The sequence below is a fragment of the Caretta caretta genome, chromosome 5 (assembly GCF_965140235.1).
Source record: "Caretta caretta isolate rCarCar2 chromosome 5, rCarCar1.hap1, whole genome shotgun sequence".
Taxonomy (NCBI): Eukaryota; Metazoa; Chordata; order Testudines; family Cheloniidae; genus Caretta; species Caretta caretta.
Window position 1 is genome coordinate 46,122,266 of NC_134210.1, and position 21,867 is coordinate 46,144,132.

At 43.3% G+C, this 21,867-nt stretch overlaps 1 protein-coding gene across 1 annotated transcript in view; it reads right to left on the minus strand.

The window, feature by feature from the left end:
* The window catches only part of SCAMP1 (secretory carrier membrane protein 1), an 87,419-nt gene that overhangs the window by 59,034 nt on the left and 6,518 nt on the right, over window positions 1-21,867 (minus strand). Inside the window, exon 2 of the mRNA XM_048851145.2 lies at window positions 1,783-1,860. Within this exon, the coding sequence (XP_048707102.1) occupies window positions 1,783-1,860 (78 nt within the window). The remainder of the gene's footprint in view (window positions 1-1,782; window positions 1,861-21,867) is intronic.

Here is a 21,867-nt window from a genome sequence, read left to right on the forward strand (position 1 = left end):
TTACCAAAAAATATATCACATTTTTTAAGCATCTAAAGCATCACATTTTAAGCATCACATTTTAAGCACATCTATTAAGCATTTAATTTTACAGTTATTTAGTGGAAGTCCTGAAGCTGGGAAAGATTTAAGCTTGCTTGTTAGGCATAGCTTGAAAAGGGTAGGGCTAAAAAAATGCCTGTTTTATTCTTTTATGCCAAGCAGATCGAAGTAATTTAATAGAACTAACTGAACTTTTAATTTTTTTTAAAAAAAAGTGGCCCTTTTTTTCCTAAATGAAAGTTTTCATGAGAAAGTCTTTGGTTAAGAACTCACAGCTTATTTTGTTTAAAAAATGCTGAAACTAGAAAGTGTCTGCCAAAAATGTACAATTTCTTTTTCCAAAAATCTTTACAATCTAAACTGGTCTAATTGATGTAGGGCTTAAGGGAAAACCTGAATGTAAAACTGGCTCTTTTATTCCCCCACCTCCTTTCTTAAATCTAAAGTGAAATCCTGAACCTAATTAAGTCAATCAGCTTATCCCAACTGAAAGTGCCACTGTGGCATCTTTCACCACTAACCAGAAATTAAGAAATCTTTCTAAACAGAAAACAGTCAGATTTTTAATTGAAATTTCCTGGGACTTGATTAAGTAAGTACATCTGTGGTTATATACCGTCATAATAGCCATACAAGAGACATTTCTTCATAGCTTCCTATTATAATGAAGCTGAGCATGTTGGTTACTTGCCTTTAGCAAGAAAGCCTGTCAAAGAAAACGTCCCTCCAAATAAATGCTGCTTTTGCACTTTAGGTATAATGTCCGTATAAGAATTCGTTTTAAATAAAGTATTCATAAACATCGACATCTCATTGACCCTAAAATGAACAACTGTGCTAACATCGGTGACTAAACTCATACTTTCCCTCTCCCTTAGCACCACCACCCACCACAAAAAAAAGGACTCTACTCTAATTTTGTTATGTGACTGGCATCTAGGATGAGGCCTATCTGGATTCTTTGGATATAAGCTCTCACGTGCCCAATTAAGGGCTATTATGTTTAGCTCCTCCCTTCAATAGAACAGATTCAGAAATTAAAGTGCATTTTATAATCATACAAGTTAACAACAACAGCACAGCTATAGCTCCAGAATTCTCAAAGAGGAATAATATGAGGAAACTACAGATAGCTAGATTCATTTTGCATATTTCCTGTACTAATCTATGTGGACCTGCAGTAAGACTGCTATTCCAGTTCTCGAACACACACTACCAAAACTGTCTGATAGAAAGACAAGATAGATGAATATCAACCACAGAATAAGATGTCAAATTTATTTTATTTACAATTTAAGTCAGATTTTAACCTAGGACTGAAAGATTAGTGCACAAAGTCATTATACCACAGAATTTTTCCTTTAAATAGTATTTTAAACTTGCTGTTTTTTGTCATGACAATTTGTATAATATTGCTTTTAAATTTCAGCAATATCGAGCAGTTTTGTGCAGCCACACTGACATACATGCGCACGCACTGATTCTTTCCAGGTAATTTTTGAATAGCCATGGTAAGACAAACTAGCAACAAGTCACATGCTTAAGTCCCACTGAAGTCCACCCACATGACAAATCCACATGTTGTTTAGGGCCTAACTTTATTTATATATCTTCTCTTTTCCCTCATTAGTCCTTCACATTCCTAAGAGTGAAACTTCCAAACTTTCTGTAAAACAGTTTTCCAAAGAACTCTCAAAAAAAATATAAGAGCATATTAAAGAAATAAACTAATGTGCTTACTGTTCTGGAATCTGAGAAAGGATTGTACTCGTCTAATCCCGGTGGAACATTTCTTGTCACTTGTGTAACCGAAGGATCCTAGAAAAGAAAAGTTATGTAAAAGGTGTACATACATACTAAAACTAGTGACAATGCCTAAACAAAGAGTCGAGACTTTCATCATGTTAAGTTTTGTTAGCAGCAGACAACCACTTTCCAGGTCATATACTTTTTGAGCCACAACCATGCCCTCACATCAGCTTTCATATAAATTGCTCTGCTATACATTTCATGAGCTGACAATATTAAAGAAATTACTTAGAAAAAAAGATAAGGAGAGCCTGACTCTTAGTTCGGTTTTACTTAGGATCTTTCCCCAACATATATCTTGTGGTCCAAGTGTTCCATTCATTTCAGTAGAAAGATAATCAGACTTACAGAATACCACAAAAGGGTACTGATGTATATTTCTTCTCTAGATAAATATCCATTTTATATAGGTAATAAAACCTATGCATACCATATCCAGGATAAGACAACTGCATTGATGTATTAGTAAGAGCTAACTGAATGGACATACACACTGCAAATTTAGCCTGAAATTTACAATTTTGTAACGATATATTTTATCAAATTTAACCAACAGAGGTGTTTCTACACTTTTTTTAGTTCATTGCTCAATCTGAGAGAAATGAATAACGTAAACAAGAAAAGTGAATTTGTATTTCTAACATGTTCATGTATTATTAACCAGTAAAAAATTATTTACCAATATGATTTAAATCAATGTCTCTTTAAAAAAAGATTCAGGACAGGACAATGATCATGAGTGCACAGAAAGTACCTGAAGCTTCCTTTGCAAAAATACAGTCTCTGATAGTTCCACAGTAAAGCTGGCTTTCATTTTTGAAAAACAAACAAACAAGAAAAGCCCTAAAAACCATCTGCTGTTCCTAAGTCTAAACCACATCATTCCATCCTGATCTTCTTATAACACTCAATTAACATGAGCTAAAAGCTGCTCTATCAGATAGCTGATTTATAATAGGAAAGCCCTTTAGAGAAAAGCTGTCGAAAGCCTGCGGTGAAGGGGAAAACTGCATCCTATCCACAGATCCATATGAGCTCCTCAACAAGACATTCAAAAGGAGGTGAGATGGGGGAGAAAAGACCTTTCATTTTGCCTCTAGGCTTTTCTCAGCCAAGCTTTCTTCCTGAAGCCTGCTAAGAAAGGAAGCAGAGAGGAGGAGACCTTTTCCCCAAAAGGCAAATGCTAGGACATGGCTGGGACTTACATGGCTAAATGCTCAGCCGTAACTACCTGTCAGAAATTTGAAATAAAAGGTTGAAGTTTTCCTCAGCAAAGCTCTGCAGCAGGAAGGTCTGGTTCCCCACTGGCTGTGGAGGCTGTCAGTGACCAATAGGTTTAGTTCTGCCCCCAAGCTGCACGCAGGCTGAAGTAACCCTTGTAATGGATCTGTGGACCGCAGCACGATAAAGAACTGTATATATACTATCGGAGATCTCCTCTTTCCAAAATGCAGTTTTGGTTTTTTGGAGGTTTTTTAGACAAAAAAAATATAAATAAATAAAAAATAAAAAAATCTAGTTTTTACAAGCATCTATTTTCTGTAATCTCTCTGTAAAGAGGGACCTCTACCATCTCCAGTATATATTTTATATATCCAGTTGTCTCCAGTATATATTTTAATTATGGAACCAGACTTGAATATATTGTTCCAAGTGAAACATTACCAGTCCCTAGAAATGGCTAGTGTAATGTCTTACAGTCACTCTCCACTTCTCAGGATTGCACTGATTGCTGCTCAAGTTAAAGCATTGTAACTTTTTTTCCTGATGTTGCACTACAGCACACCTCTCAAATTTCAACTGGAGATCACACAAAAGCAGGCTTCATGCTAACTCTCTGAATGCAGAGACAAACACGACAATGAAGGATTAAAAATGCAGTCAATGAAGTAAATATTGACTTTCATGCACTAGCGTGAAAAGAGGATACAGAATAATTTTTAACAAAATATGAAACTTCTATAATTCAACAGCATCACAACATATTTAATATTTCATAGAAGCCTTTCAGATTGCAAAAAGGGTTGCGTAATAGAACCTTATCTAAAAATGGAGAAATGTACACCAATCAATTAAAAGAAACTTACAGAACACAAGTGCAAGTACAGATTGCTGGGAAGAGTAGGAAGAGAAACAACTGATACAATTGATCCCTGAAGTTTTAGGGGTAAGCCCCAAATCTCAATTATGTGCTGGTGTAGACTCCAACAGTGTCAATTTTCGGTCACCAACAGTTCCCTCTGTACCCTCCTCATGCACCCTATTATCCATCCTTCATACGTCCACAGCCACGTTTTCTCACATACATACATGGGCCACACATGCACCGCCTATATTATCCCCGTCTACTTGGGCAGTCCTCATCCTGTGACCTAATTCTGGATCACTACCTAAAAATGCCCTCTGTCACATACCCACTCTGTCCAACAGTATTCACACACACACTGGTAATTTTCTGATCACTGGTTCTGAAACTTCTCCATCTGCAAACCACTCATGTTTCAACAACTGAGAGTAGTTTGCCAAAGTAACATCATCACCAGCCAGGGCTGCAAGCAGGAGGAACAGAACTGACAGTAAGCACTCAAAAACAATGAGGAGTCCTTGTGGCACCTTAGAGACTAACAAATTTATTTGGGCATAAGCTTTCATGGATTAAAACCCACTTCATCAGATGCATGGAGTGGAAAATATAGTAGTGAGGTATAAATACACAGCATATGACAAGATGGAAGTTGCCTTACCAAGTGGGGGTCAATTCAAATAAGGTGGAAGCGTCCAGGGAGATTGAAGTGTTCTACTGGTTTTTGAACGTTATAATTCTTAATGTCAAATTTGCATCCATTTATTCTTTTGCATAGAGACTGTCCAGTTTGGCCAATGTACACTTCAATCTCCCTGGACACTCAACAACAGAGTTAAAAGTGGCAATTATTCAACAACAAAAACTTCAAAAACAGACTCCAACGAGAAATTGCAGAACTGGAATTAATTTTCAAACTGGACACCAGCAAATTAGGCCTGAATAAAGACTAGGAGTAGATGGGTCACTACAAAAACTAATTTCCCCCTGCTGATATTCACACCTTCTTGTCAACAGTTTGAAATAGGCCACCTTGATTACACTGGCCTCATTAGCACTACAAAAGTGATTTCCACCCCTTCTTGTCACCTGTTGAGAATAGCCCTCTTCCACCTTAACTGAATTGGCTCATTAGCACCGACTCCCCCCCCCCCCCAACCCGGTAAGGCAACTCCCATCTTTTCATATGCTGTGTAGTTATACTTCCCTATTGTATTTTCCACTCCATACATCTGATGAAGTGGGCTTTAGCCCACGAAGGCTTATGCCCAAAAAAATTTGTTAGTCTCTAAAGTGCCACAAAGACTCCTCGTTGTTTTTGCTAATACAGACTAACAGAGCTACCACTCTGAAACTAGTAAGCACTCAGTCCCTCAGCTACCAACTTCTCCCCTCTCCTGGTCTCTCCCAATCTAATAGGGCCTGGAGAAAGCAGGGGATAATAATGGAAGGTATGGCAAAAAGGAGAAAAAGGGAACTCCCAACCAGTGAACTAAGCATGTTCACCAGCTGAGGGAGCTGTCAAACAAGAATCACCCTGCCTAAATAGGTATAAGAAAGCACTAGCGTGGGCACAAGGGCAAGCCTGTGGCTACATCTACACTATGGAGCCTATGTTGGCATCGCCCCCTAGTATAGACGCTGCCTACACCAACAGAAGGAGTTTTTCTACTGGCAGAGGACCACCACTTCTCTGAACAACATTAGCTACGTTGAAAGATGCACTCAGGGTTTTAGCAACTTAGCTGTGTCTGTCAAGGGTGTGTGTGGGTTTTTGTTTTTTTTTTCCCCACACCCTTGATGGACGTAGATATGCAGGTATAACTTAACTGAAGTTCAGGTCTTACACTGACTGATGTTAGCTAGCTGTGGATAGTTTCAATTGTTTGTACTTCAGTCAATTGTTTTGCATTATTTGAAGTACAAACAATTGCGCTCTTTAGTGTAGACATGACCAAAAGGTCTTCCACGCATGAAGATTTAAGATATTGAAGTGTGCTATTTTCTTCCATGATGTTATACTTCTACACTAAAGATTCTGATGTGTTGGACCATAGGCGCCAACTCTGTGGGTGCTCCAGAGCTGGAGGACCCACAGAAAAAAATTAGGGGGTGCGTCACACCCACTGGCAGCCAAGCTCCCCTCCCTCCCAGCACCTCCCACCCACCTGCGGCCCCCCCCAATCAACTCCCTCGGCCTTCCTCCCATGCCTCCTTCCCACCACAGATCTGCTGTTCTGTGGCATGCAGGAGGTGCTGGGAGGAGACGCGGGCACGGGGCACGCTCGGGGGAGGGAATGGAACTGGGTGGGAAGAGGTATGAAATAGGCGGGGTGGGGCAGAGTGGAGGTGGGGGGTTGGGAGAAGGGGTGGAGTCAGGTGTGGCCTGGGGCAGAATGGGGAGGGAGGGGGGCTGGGACAGAGCTGGGGTTGAGCACCCCTGGGGCAAGGAAGAAGCCAGCACCTGTGTGTTGGACCTCAGACAGAGTTTTGAAGAACACTTACATCTAGTATCAGAGGGGTAACCGTGTTAGTCTGTATCCACAAAACAACAAGGAGTCCGGTGGCACCTTAAAGGCTAACAAATTTATTTGGGCATAAGCTTTCATGGGTAAAAATCCCAAGTGGGTTAGTTATAGTCTTCCTCATCTTCCCCCTCACCAATGGCTGCCATCCTGGCATCTCCAAAGGGATACATCTCTCCTTCCCAAAGCACATAGGCTGGAATGTGTGGAATCTCTCCCTCCCAAAGCACATAGCTGGAACACTATTTTATAATGTGTTATGCTGACAAGACTGTGTCTAATGCACATTCAAGTAGGGGTTTCAGCCTCTTTTCCTTATTTGTATTTCCTCACCCTACTAATGTTGGGGTGCTCTTCTTCCAAAGTTATTAATCCTTTTACCTCAAGTTTATAAGCCTATGCCTCAATTATTTACCATACATCCCTGTGGTCAGACATCTGCTGATGTCCCTAACTAAATATATCACAAGCTGGCATAAACTAGCATCTTGTGATTGCCTATCAGCAATTTAGTCATTTACAGCATTCTATCTTGTGATCTAGGGTTACTCTTGGCTAGCTATTTATGCTAAGGCTTTTTGGCATTTATGCCTTAGACAATAGCTTAGCCAAACTTACAGGCCTTGAGAGTTGTAGGCTCATTGCATTATTGCCTTAACTTACACCACCTATGCCTCACCTAGCAAACTCTTATACATAAAGGCTACAGTTGTTGCAAATTTTTAAGGTTATACACACACGAACAAAACATTCTGATGAAGGTAGCAAATTATAAAAAAGCAGCCCATTCAGTTGTAACACAATGTGAAGTGCAATCCCAACAGCTCAAGCAAAATAACTTGGATTGTGTCCTCCTTGAATTCTAGCTACAGTGACAGAAATTATTTTAATATCTCCATGTACTATTTACATGTGCAGAACAAAATTAAATCGGTTTGGAGAATCAAAAACCTCTACTACTGGGAAGCTGGTGACCATGTAAACAGCTCGCGAGCCACATGCAGCTCCTTTACAGTTAAAGTGCGGCTCATGGAGCCCCCCAACCCCTCATATTCTCCACCTGCCAGATTGGCAGGGAGGGGCACGGAGGGGGAGGACTTGAGGCTTCTGCCCTGCAGTGGGGTGGTGAGACCAGGGGCTTCTGCTCAGCGAGGAGGGGGTGCTTGGGGCTTCAGCCCGACTACTCCTTTCCCCTACGGGGCTGAAGCCCCAAGCCTCAGCAGGTCACCTCCCACAGGGCTAAAGCCCCAAGCCCTGGCATGCACTTCCCACAGGGCTGAAGCCCCAAGACCCCCTTCCTACACTGCTGAAGCCTTGAGCCCTGGCAGGCCCCTCCCACAGGGAAGAAGCCTTGAGGCCCCCCAATACCCGCAGGGAAAAAGCCCCTAGCCTCACTACTCTACGACAGGGCACATGCCCCGAGCTTCAGCAGGCATGGCTCTCAAACTTCTGAAGATTGCTGTATGCGGCTCCAAGAGTCAATAATTTTGGCCACACCCTGTATTAAAATTTCAGACCAGAGAAAATGACAAATGAATTGTATCAATATTCATTAGATAAGGAAGGATATGCTGATCAATTTAAAGATGACAAAGATCTAGCTGAAGCTGATAAAGATGATGAAAAGCAAGATGCTTGAAGAGTTAGCCTGCTGCCTACCTACCATAAATGCATTCTAAAGTGACTCTTTATAGCCACTGTGTGTTTAATCTTTTTTGTAAATGTCTTCTTGAATAATATTCAAGTTCAAATGATAACCTTTGTTAAAATTATCCTCTCATTTTGTAGAATTTCATTTCATTGTGTTTGGCATTTTTCTTAGTAAAAATAACTCCATTAAGTAACTTTTTTTTTATAATTAGGCATAAATATTCATCTAAGTCTATTAGAGACCATAAAGTCTCACTTTTGCTACTATTTTAATAACTTTCAAATGTTATAAATGTTTCACCATTTTTACATTATTTGACTTGTTGGATCATATTAAAGAAGTTCTGTATTAAAATCACAAATGAGTTTGATTCCCCATAGTTTAAATTCCAGGGTATTACTAATTAAGAGGTCTCTTGGTTTTTGGTACTGTTTCTCTCCCTCTATGTGTGAAACTTGCAAGCTGCTAATTGTGTTAGTACATTCTAAGACAGAGTCTGTTCTCAAAGCAATTCACAGAGAGAGAGACTCAAAGCAATACTCTAACAACAGAAACAACACCTAGAGACTCCCCGCCCTTTTGTTATATTAACAATTGTGATTAAAATAGAGATAGAGGATGTATGTGGATGGATGCTTGGTGTGGATAATAACTGAATGATCAGGGAGGTGCCAGCCTAAGAATCCAGTGTCCATCGGCTGAAGAAGGCGTCAAGTGGAAATAACCAGAAGACACCGCCCCCCCCCACCCCCGAGGGCAGACTGGAATCCACCCAACAGCCTCAAGAATGGGAGAACCAAAGAACAAGATAACATCTTGGAGCCATCAGGAATGTGCTATCTGCTGATTGATTCAGCAACAGCATGATGAAGCAATTCCCATAGACTGGCATAGGAAGAAATTCCTATAAAAATAGACTCTAAAAAGTGAGAACTTTGGGGTCTGATTCTGCAAACCAACTTCCAGGAGCATCAGATGAGCATCTGACAAGGCCCTGCTCCCTCCTCATGTCCAGGCCACCTGGCCAGTGGCTTGGCATGAGCAACTGTAAGGCTGGTAAGTATGATAACAACCTTGCAGAACGTGTGTGTGTGTGTGTGTGTGTGTGTGTGTGTGTGTGTGTGTGTGTGTGTGTGTGTGTGTGTGTGTGTGTGTGTGTGTGTGTGTGTGTGTGTGTGTGTGTGTGTGTGTGTGTGTGAGAGATTGAATGGAATGTTATAACTAGAACTAACTGCTTACTATGATTCTTTCTGTATTCACAATAAATGTGGTATTTTGCCTTTTTCCCTATAATAAGATACTGCTGGTTTTTATTTTATTGGTATAACAGACTGGTCAATTGACCAACACTACTTACACAAACAGCTCTTCTTCATTTTAATTATAAACTGTTCACTGGACCCCTATCCTTTCTACATTCTAACTTGCAATTAAGTTGTTCTGTATATCGTCTGCAATAACCTGCAATTCACTTAGCTTTACCTACTAGACATGGATGATGTGAATATAACTACTATTAATGCAAAGCCCTTAAGTATGAAATTTCAGAGTAACAGCCGTGTTAGTCTGTATTCGCAAAAAGAAAAGGAGTACTTGTAGCACCTTAGAGACTAACCAATTTATTTGAGCATGAGCTTTCGTGAGCTACAGCTCACTTCATCGGATGCATACCGTGGAAACTGCAGCCACGGAATGCATCCGATGAAGTGAGCTATAGCTCACGAAAGCTTATGCTCAGATAAATTGGTTAGTCTCTAAGGTGCCACAAGTCCTCCTTTTCTTTTTAAGTATGAAACTGTAGAACTGATTAGAACAGTTTTAAAGGGCACGATGCTATCCCGTTCACTGGGGATTTCCCATTTTAACGTATGTTTTCTCTGTTCCTAGTGACAACTAGAATGCTAAAAATCTTTGCCTCTGATGCATAGCTTCCAGTGATTCAAAGAACAAGACAGTAATCTTTCATTTGGTACCCCACCCAGAGTAAAGCATACCCCATAGAGAGAGACACAAATACCACCACCACCCCCGCCAAAAAAAGGGAAGGAAGGAAGGAATCGATATAATTAGACTGCAACATTTCTACAGGAACCACGAAGGCCCCGTCTACACTGGCAAGTTTCTGCGCAGTAAAGCAGCTTTGGGGGCTGTACCTCCCATGGTGTACGCACTGCCAAGCCACTTAGGGCACACAAACTGCGCAGATGCAGCACTCTAAAAAACCCACCTCGATGAGAGGTGTACAGCTTACTGTGCCGGGGCTACAGCGCCAGCGTGGACACCATGGTGATTAAAATGCTGTGATTGGGCCTCCGGGAGGTGTCCCACAATGCCTGTTCTTACCTCTCTGGCCATCGGTTTGAACTCTACTGCCCTGCTGCCCTCAGATGACCCACCATCAGCCTCACCCCAAACATTCCTTTGAAAATTTGAAAGTCCCCTTCCTGTTTGCTCAGCGATGCGTGCAGTGGTCTCAGCTCATCTTTCCAGGTGGCCATGCCTGCTCCACACACCAGACAAGCCTCCACTTGAAGCAATGCCGAGCTGCTGGACCTCATCGACATTTGGGGAGAGGAGGCAGTGCAGTCACAGCTGCACTCCAGCCATCGGAATTATGATACCTATGGACCGATTTTTAGCTGCATTATAGAAAGGGGCCATGACCAGGACACATTGAAGTGCAGGGTCAAAGTGAAGGAGCTGCGGAACGCCTAGCACAACGCGCGGAAGGCAAACTGTCGCTCCGGTGCTGCGCCCACAAGCTGCCGGTTCTACAAAGAGCTGGACTCGATACCCGGTGGTCAACCCACCTCCACTGTGAAGTCCCCTATGGATACCTGGTTGGCTTCATTGCCAGTTGAGAGTGGACCAAGCCAGGAGGAGGCAATCTTGGATGAAGAGAGGGAGGGGGAACCAAAGGCAAAGGATGACTCGGAGGCCAGAGATGCATGCAGTCAGGAGCTCTTTTCTACCCTGGAGGAGCCTCACCAGTCACAGCAGTCAGAGTTTGGGGAAGAGCAAACAGGAGAGGAGGCCCCTAGTAAGTGGATCTAATTCTGGGAATTGCTGAAGCGAGTTGTTGAAGGCAAAAGGGCTGCAGAAAGCAGGCTTGTCTCCGACCTCATGCCAAGTTTGAGCAGCAGAACAGGCTGTTGATACACTCCCTCACTTCATGGGAATCTCCCTCAGAGATCTCCAGGAAACTCTCATGGAGATACTGGGCAATCCGCTCCTGCAGGTTCCTCGGCAGAGCTGCTTTGTTTCTTGCCCCATTATCAGTAATCTTCCCACGCCACTGTGCCATCACGGGGTGGGGGGGGGTGACCACAGTTGCACACAGGCTAGCCACATAGGGGCCAGGCCAGAAGCCACAGGCTTGGAGAAGACCCTCCCTTGATTTCCTGCTCACCCTCAGCAGCGAGATATCTTCCATAATGAACACCTCCTGTGGAAAGTGTGGGGATAGGAATGATTATCAGGCCCCTCCACAGTGCTGGCTCTCCCCAAGTGCCCAAGAGCCACGTGCTCAATGTAAAGCAGGGTCCGGGAACAGTGATTTACCCTGCCCCTGTGGCTACTTTCCATTTTGGGGGTCTTGTGACTTGTGTGCTTCCATCGGGTCAACCAGTTAGTGACAGGTGTGTGAGCACTGGCTGTGTTTTAAAGCACTGAAACAGTGTTGTCCGTGTTGCAAACAATACTACTTCTGTAAAATGTTGCATTTAAACTCCACAGAGATGACCTTGGGAGCACAGCCTCCCTCTTTGTTATCAGCGGCAGAATGGTTGTGAAGAATTAGAAAGCGTCCAAGAAGAACTAAGGAGGACTTTCTGCGTGAGGTTATGATGCACTCCGCAGCCAAGAAAAAGGAATTGAAGGAGTGGCGGGACAGCGAGAAGAGGGATCAAAAAGAGAACGCAGCACACCTGAAAGAAGACACAGAGCAGTTCTTATCAGTTATGGAGCACCAAGCGGACACGCTCCAGGCAATACTAGCTCTTCAAACCAAGCAGCCCTCCCCTGCAGCCACTGTTGCAAAACTCTTTCCCATGCGCCCCCACACACACACCCGCCAACACACTTATCAACCTCCTGGCTCCACTCTCTACCCATAGCATTCCACTCCTCTCTCCTCACAGTCCAGCAGTGTGGACTCCTAATACCCACTGCACTCAACACCCATCCCTCTGCAGTTTGGCCCTGCTGAAGAACAGCACCCACTGCATCATACTCCAAAGGAGAAGGCTGGACATACAAAAATCTGTAGCCATCCCGGGACCCCTCCTCCTCTTGAGACCTTCTATTCCCATTCCCTCATCCTCCTCCCTGCTGATGATTTTTTCATTTGACTCTCTCCTCTGGTTGTTATTTTTCAATAAAACAATTGTGTTTGTTTGAAAAGCAATCTTTATTCTATTAAATGAAAGCAAAAAGAGCACTGCAAAGCAACATATGAATTATGTTACAGCTCCTTCTTGCATCACGTGCACCAATCACCTCCTAGCGTTACAAGCACTGCAATCCTGAGCATAGCAACAAATATTCAAATTGCTGCCTCAAAGCATCCCTGATCCTTATGGCCCCCCGCTGTGCCCCTCTAATAACCCTGGTCTCCGGCTATTCCAACTCGGCCTCCAGGCACTGAGCCTCTGCAGTCCAGCCCTGAATGAAGCTTTCACCCTTCCCTTCACAAATATTTTGGAGCATACAGCACGCGGCTATAAGCATAGGAATATTGTCATTGACCAAGTCCAGCTTCCCATACAGGCATGGCCAGCGGGCTTTTAAACGGCCAAATGCACACTCCACAGTCATTCTGCACTTGCTCAGCCTGTTGAACCGCTCCTTGCTGCTGTCAAGTTGCCCCGTGTATGGCTTCATGAACCACAGCATTAAGGGGTAGGCAGGGTCTCACAGGATCACAATGGGCATTTCGAATTCCCCTACGGTGATCTTCTGGTCCGGGAAGAAAGTCCCTGCTTGCAGCTTCTTCAACAGGCCAGCATTCCAAAAGATGTATGCATCGTACACCTTTCTGGACCAGCATGAGCTAAAGTCCATGAACCATCCAAGGTAATCCACAGGCACCTAGAGAACCATTGAGAAATACCCTTTATGATTAATGTACTCAGTGGCTACGTGGTCTGGTGCCAGAATTGGAATGTGCGTGCCATCTATCGCCTTTCCGCAGTTAGGGAAGCCCATTTGTACAAAGCCATCCACAATCTCACAAACGTTGCCCAGAGTCACATTCTTTCGGAGCAGGATGCGATTAATGGCCCTGCACACTTCCATCAATACGACTCCAACGGTCCAACTCCAACAGTCAACTTTCCCACTCCGAACTGGTTAGCGACCAATCGGTAGCAGTCTGGAGTAGCCAGACTTCCACAGTGCAATCACCATGCGCTTCTCCTGGGCAGCTCTCATTCTCGTGTCCTTGCATCGCAGGGCTAGTGCGAGCTAATCACACAGGCCCATGAACGTGGCTTTCCTTATCCGAAAATTCTGCAGCCACTGCTCATCATCCCACACATGCATCACGATGTGATCCCACCACTCAGTGCTTGTTTCCTGAGTCCAAAAGTGGCATTCCACTGTGGTCATCACCTCCATGAATGACAAACCATTCTCGTGTCATAGCTACTGTGTGTGGCAAGATCAATGTCGCACTCCTCTTGCCTTTGGAGTTTAAGGAATAACTCTACTACCACTCATGACGTGTTGTCAGTTCGAGCAGCATTCTTGTCAACAGCTCGGGATCCATTCCTGCAGCCAGAAAGAGGCAGGGCAGGGTGCGCAATACACAAACCATTGAAAAATGGCGCCAAATGCGGACAGAAGAACAGGGATTTCTGGGATGCAGAGCAATGCATCAAGGGGCACTGGGACAGGACCCAGGATGCCCCGCGACCCCTTCTGTCTTCCCACAAGTCTTAGCAGCCACAGAGAAAGAGGTGCTCTGTGGGATAGCTGCCCAGAGTGCACCACTCCGAATAGCGCCGCAAGTGCTGCAAGTCTGAACACGTAATTGCGCAAGCAGCTGTCAGTGTGAACACACAACAGCAGTTTTCCTTTGGCGCTCTCTGAACGGCGCTGTAACTGCCAGAGCTGTAACTTTGCTAGTGTAGACATGCCCTTAGTTTTTCCAATATTAATCCTACCCTTGAAATTTCATTAGGACTTACTAGCTATATGTACACACAATTAATCTACAATTAATTAAGATTCTAATTAATGCACCAATCACTACAGTATTTAGGTGACAAATAAAAAGATTAGTGCCTCCACAACACCCTGAATTCTGTGCTCCACCACTGGTGAAATCGAGAATTCACAAGCCAAAAAGTTGCTATTGACTGAAAAAGACTGACACAAACAGATGAATATTGTATTGTGAAGATCAAGGAGGTTTGTTTCTTTCCATACGAAGAGAGCAAGAACAGCCAGAGCCCCAGAGTTCCTGGCCACCGCTGTCACTACTGCTACTCTGGGGCTCCACCGGTGATTTAAACGGCCCGGGGCTACCAGCAGCTGCTACCACAGCTGGAGCCCTGGGCCCTTTAAATCACCGGTGGAGCCCCAGGGTAGCAGTGGCCGGAGCCCCGCACCTCCGGCGGCTTGTTAAAGGGCCCAGGGCTCCGGCTCTTTAAATCACTACCAGAGCCCTGGGGTAGCGCGAGCAGCAGCCGGCAGCCCTGGGCCCTTTAAATTGCCGCCGGGCTGCACTGAAGGGCTGGCTGCAGGAGTCTGGCCCCCGCCCTGCCCATTCCAGTTGAGCCGCTCCCCGACCTTGCTCAGGACCCCAGCCACCCCGCGTGCTGTTAAGTCCCTTAAGTTACTTTCACCGCTGAGTATACTCTTAAAACTCTAAACCCTATTTAGGAAAAGTTAAAAGAAAACCTGCATAATTAAAATCTCCAATACAGAACTTTGCGAGGATTTGAAGAGATGAGAATATTTTAAAATCAAAGTATGGCAGGATAGTAAAACCACATACATATATGCGTTCAACTATAGTAAAGAAGTATATACAGAGAAATTCACTGGGTATATTTTGTGTGCGCGCAGGACGACCGTTAAGAGTAGTGCACGTATACATAATAAGGCAGCAGAGATAATTCTGGGATTTAAAAAAGGCTATGGAAATGCCACATAGAAACATTTTAACAAACTATGGCAAACAGGCAGGGCTTGCCTTCACTGCAGTGTTAGCGCAAGTAATGTACACTCAAGTTAATCCTGAGTTAGCTGAGCTTGTGCAAGAGGAATAACACTTTGAAAAACTAAATCTGCACATGTCTGTATCAGCAGCACAGAGTAGCAGAGTCTCACTGCATTACTAGCACCATCAGCGCTCTACTTTAAAGCCTCACGTAACTGGAGCTGGAGACTTGTACGTGCAGGGGAGTCAGGTGAAAGATAAACACTTGAGTTTACCTTGATCTAACACTGAATACAAGTCCTTAGACATGCGCTTGGCTCTACTCACCGTAAGTAATCATACTGAGTTCAATACATTCAGTTAAGCATGTGCTGAAGTATTTGCAGGATCAGGGCCCATGTTATAATTTAGCTTTTCTGTTATGGGTCGCCCCTGCCAAATTAAAACAGATAATGCCCCAGCTTACTGCTCTGCAGCCCTCTCCACCTTTTGTGCCCGCTGGGACGTCCGTCTTAAACACGGAATCCCTTATAATTCCACGGGCCAAGCCATTGTTGAACGTGCCAATCGCACACTCAAAACCTTGCTAGATAAACAATTAAAACAAGGGGAGCTGCGTCTCCGAACCTTCGGAGACATTCAACAACAAATGCATATCCTCTTGTTTACTTTAAATAATTTAACACTGAATGCAGATCAGCAGACCCCTGCGGATCGGCATTTTCACAAATCTGAGGTACTGGAAAGACCGCGTGTCTTTTACCGTCAGCTGCCCGATCCACAGTGGCTGGGCCCAGTACCTCTAATCACTTGGGGTCGGGGATATGCTGCTGTGTCTCTCCCTGCAGGACCGTTGTGGGTTCCAGCTCGGTGTGTGCGACCGGCACTTAAACAACATGGCATGGCACCAGGGGCTGTCGAATCCCATACCAGAGTTTCAGCTGACTTTGGAGGAGACCGCGTTGCCCCCCGAGTCGACAACGACGGGACGGAAACGGAGGAGGCCTAGTGTCCCAAACCGGCCCGTGACATGGGGAGCAGTAAAAGCATTGGTCGCCGCGGCCCAACGAAGACTGGCAGCAGATCAACAGCCAGAGACTCCTGAGACTTTGTTTGTGGCGATTGTCGCCCAAATCACTGCTAATTCTGTGATGATTGTGTGCCTTTTGTGCCTGCTATTTCCTGTAGGGGTTGGCTCGGAAGCGCTTCCCCCGTTACGAGCCCGAATGACATATAACATATGGGAAAGATTGGCTTCAATAGCAAATGTTACCCACTTTTGTCTATCTAATTCTGTAGCAGCCGGAGATTTGTTAGGTACATGCCTTATTCCAGTATGTCATCACCCTGAGGAGATTGAGAATAAGACACTGTTCTCTGCTTATGCGAATCTTTCTTTCCAGTACTCTAGCATGGCTAATTGGGGCCCGGCCAACTATACTCTGCCTCGCACGGCTATATCCCTCCACACACCGTACCCGGCCGGGGCTCACAATGTCACCTGTGCGCGTGTAGTTAACTGCACTAGTACAAAGGTGCCCTTGGGCTGTCGAAAAATTTCTCAACCCCTTTTAAATTGTTCCCATGCTGTTAATGTTTCATATAATTATGGCCATATCATCCTACCATCAGGATGGTTTTTTACTTGCGGTTCACGCACCTTTAATTATATTCCTGCAAATTTAAGTGATGGCACCCTTTGCTGTCTTAGTAGAATGACACTTATATTGCCTTTTGCTGGTCAAAACCGTAGTAAAAGAAGTGTACCCCTTTCAGATGATTGTATTGCAGATGTTGAGCTTTTTAGTCGTGCCGAGTATACTGCCTTAGCGGCCTCTATTGTTGGGGTCCACGCGCTTGCTATGTATTCAGCCAGAACTTTAAATAACCTGGCATGCTTTGCAGCAAAGGCAATTAATACAACATCCCAGGCTATTGCCTTACTTAACACAGAACAACACGAATTAAGGGATGCAATTTTGGATAACAGAGCAGCCATTGATTTTCTGCTCCTGAAACACCATCTAGGCTGCTCCACATTTCAGCACATGTGTTGCTTTAATTTAACTGATAATAGTCGCTCCATAGAAACTAGACTGGCTGAATTGGCCAGTCTTACAACACACATACGCCAAGATCTGGGGTTTGAGGGTTTTTGGAATTGGCTTACAGGTTGGCTGCCCTCTCTAGAATGGCTGCGACAGCTTTTTGGTTATTCTGTGTTTGTAATCATTGGGCTTATTTTTTGCTGCTGCTGTGTACAATGTATTCCTTCCTTGTTAAGACTTTGTAAAATTTCGCCCTGGAAAGCTCCCCAGGTTATGTCCTTGTCTGTCTGGGAGTTAAATAGCATGACAAAACAAATTGATGGCTACCATGAAATGGCCAAATATCATTAAATAAAAACGGGGGGATGAAGGGTTCATGTTTAGCTATTCCACCTGGAAGCAGGCAGGGCACACCCTGACTGTTTTGTAGAAGCAATGCACACATTGCTCTATCCAAGGACAAGGGCTAGATATGAACCATGAGAACTTGATTGTTGGGACAGCAACTGTGGGAAGCTTTCTTAGCCTGGGCTCAAGGCCTGAGAACCAGGATTGTAGTAGATAAAGGATGGTAAATAAGTATATTAATCAACGTCATACATTCCTTTGTGTATCTTTTTGCGGTAGCAGTGTGTAATGCTTAGGGGGGAGAAATATAATAAAAGGAGAAGGTGGAAGGCGGGGGGGCAGAACAGCCCATCTCAGCTGACCAGCCTGCTTGCTTGCATAAAGCTGTGTTCTGTCTCATCATTGAACCGCCACAGGTAGATGTCTCCATTTGGCTTTTCAAAATCATCATACACTGTGCCCAGCACTTGCTCCCATCCATTTGAAAAGCTCTCTCCCTTCTTCTCTCAAACGTTGTGCAAAACACAGTAAACAGCTATCATAACAGAAAGATGTTTCTCATCAGCCTCAGGTTCTTCCATCTATTCTCCATCTTCCAAATGTACATTCCACAGTCATTTCTGCAACTACTCAGTGTATAGATACATAGTTCCTTTCATGTATCGAAGTGTTCAGTAAAAGGTTTCACCCAGAATGAGTGGTGGAATGACAGAACCATTGATGCAAAAGTTCCACTTGTCATTGCAGGAAGTCCAGACTTTCTGGTGGCATGGCCCTTACTGAATATCCCACACATATACTGTGGAACTTTCCATGGTTATCAACCAGGCCTTGCATTACCATGGAGAAGTACCCTTTTCCATTTATGGACTTCAAGGCCAGGTGCAGGAAGCAAAGAATAGGCACATGGGTCCCATCACTGACCCCAGTACAAGTTGGCAAACCCAACTGTGAAAACCTATTAATAATTTCCTGTATATTTCCCAATCTTTTGACCCAGGGGGACAGAACTCTCTAGACCAGTGGTTCTCCAACATTTTTTTCCCCCACGGACCACTTGAAAATTGCTGAGGGTCTCAGCAGACCACTTACTGATCTTTCCAAATGTTGTTTGTACCTTTAGCTAACTATTGTAAAGCGCTTTGGATTAAAGAGCTATATAAAAAAAAACCTTAACCAACTTTTTTTGTTCTACAAATAAAAGCACACATCTTATTTTAAATATCAGTAGTCTTACCTTTCTAATGAGATGGATGTGCTTGTTTTTGTGAGCAAAGTTCAAGGAAGTCACGTGGAATGTTTGTCAGCTTTAGCCTTAGGTGAGGTTCAGCATTCATCCTGCTTCTGTATTTGGACTTGAGGGCAGTAAGTGATGAAAATCCTGTCTCACACAGGTATGTAGTAGCAAATGGCATCAGAAAACACACCGCTTTGTCTGCAAGTTCTGGGTACTCTTCAGTTCTTTGAATCCAAAACTCAATTATGGAATGTCTTAAATTCTGACCGTAATGTTTTGTTGCAAGAAGGCGCCAACAAGCACTCTTGTGCCTTATTGGACAAACCAGAAGGCAGCTCACTGATTTCAATTCCAAAAGGATTACGTATCCAGTTGTTCGGTTCAGCTTCTACTGGAAAGCAATCTTTAAACTGTTGCTTAAGATGTTCTTTGATGTCTTTTTTTTGGGGTCAAGAACCAATTCATTTTCAGACAGAAAACCTTCCAATGTTGGGAATGCGCTGAAATCATCCTTTTTTACATGACTAGCAAACAAGACAAGTTATCATTGCATTGATTTTGTCTCGCACATGCAATACAGTCAAACTCCCTGCAGCCCAGTCTTCAACTCATTTAGGCATGTGAATACATCCGAGAGGTAAGCCAAACTTGAGAGCCAGGATAAATCTTCAAAACAATTGGAATGGATGATCTATTAGAAATAGCTGTACTTCTGAATGTAGCTCAAACAAATTAAGTACTTTGCCTCTTGACAATCACCAATCAAGTTGTACATGAGCGCTACCCATTTTATTGCACTAAAAATCTGAGAATTCATAGATCTAGCTTTTATTAAATTAACAGTTTTCACAGCAGAGTCCAAAACACCCTTCATTTCCACTGGCATTTTCTTGGCAGCTAGTGCCTCTCAATGAATGATATAGTGCACCCATGTGGCATTAGGTGCCAATTCACAGATACAAGCCATCATCACACTGTGTCTTCCCATCATTGCTCATACATACTCCAACGCAATGTTGCCAATCAATACAGCGTTCCTTCCAAAACTCATCTAGTAACTGGAAAAGCTGTTCAGCAGTTGTTGTTCTTGGACACTGAACGACAAAACAAAATATCTTCCAGTACTTGCCCTTCCCACTCATACCCGATGTATGCAAGAAGATTTGGAACGACAGCAATATCAGTCGTCTCATCCAATTGCAATGCAGAATACCTACTGTTGTTCATACGTTTCACAAGAATGTCTTTAACATTAGCTGCCATATGTTGAATTCTGCGTGACACTGTCATTTGAAAGAGGCACACAATCTAACTGCTTTGCTGTCTTCTCTCCACATATTATAAATGCAAATTCTTTAGCTGCAGGCAGAATAAGTTCTTCCCCAATTGTGTGAGGCTTCCCCACTTTGGCAATTTGAAGGCTTGCATGATATGAAACTTCCAGGGCCTTTACATTTACTGTTGCATGAGCAAACATTGTTCTTTTCCCTTCAGTTTGCACTGAAAAAATTCAGGAGGTTTATCTTTGAAAGCAGCATGATTTGTCATCAAATAGCGCCGGAGGTTTTCAGGCTTCAAGCTTTCATTAACCAGCACTGCGTAGCATAACACACATTGTGGCCTTGGTTCATCTTGTTCACCAGTCCCTGTAAAGCCTAAATTAATATAGCTTGAGTGGTATTGTTTTACCGTTTTTCAGAGTTTCAGTGTATTTTCATTATTGGTACTCATACTGGTTCCTAGTAAATAGGGGTCTGCACTCAAAATTTCCTTTGCAGATGAATGTTCGCTCGTTGTACTCTCATGTTTGATTTTGAACTTTTTGCTGATCTCACCGTCACTGGTTTAATTATTTTTTGTTTTCTTTTGAAAATATCCCATTTTCAACCACAAATCCATTTCTGGGACTTGACTACTATCCTACTTACTGGACTGACAACTGTTACATTTTTTGAAAAAGCACTAGATTCTGGTACAGTCAGTACATCTCTCCACATGACAATGACCACCAATAAATACAATATAGGTAGGTTAGCTGAATTGCATCCAATGAAAATCACGCATACACATCTGAAAAATGCAACCAATTAAAACTACGTATGTAGTGTAGTAGGGTACCAATTTAAAGAAACACGTTTCACTTCTGGATTAAATGTGAATAAAAACAAAAACACCAAAGGCCCAATTAAATAATCTACTCCTACCATAGACCACTAAATCTTCAGAGAAAGCTGCTCTCAAAAAATGAAACTTCTGCCAAAACACTAACATGCTACAGGCTTTTGCAGTTCACAAAACTATCCCTCTTCCATGCATATCATCTGCACACATAGCTCAGCTTTAAGATGCTAAACAAATCTATGAGTCAACTAGAAATAGTCATGCTCTCATTGTAAATATTAATACAATATTTTCTGATACTGGAAAGGAGAGTAAAAGGCATTCACTCAGACTTATGCAATTTCTCTCAGATCTCCACTCTAAAATTACTACTTCACACACACAGAGAACAGTAAAAATAAGTAACAAAGCGAAACAAACAGCAAAACAGAACCACAAATGACAACACTGAAAATACGAAGGGAAGTAAAACATCCAGTGGTTGGTTATGGGTATTTAAAATTAATGTTTAGGATCCACGCTGTGCAAATGCAACAGAGCCCTGTAGAAACAGGCAAAGTTCTCCTGGTTTCACATTGCGTGTGTCACCAATGCAAAACACCACCCTATACCGGAAACCTACTGATCGTTATACTTACCTACATGCCTCCACCTTTCATCCAGACCACATCACACAATCCATTGTCTACAGCCAAGCTTTAAGATACAACCTCATTTGCTCCAATCCCTCAGACAGAGAAAAACATCTACAGAATCTCTATCAAGCGTTCTTAAAACTACAATACCCGCCTGCTAAAGGGAAGAAATAGATAGATAGAGCCAGAAGGGTACCCAGAAG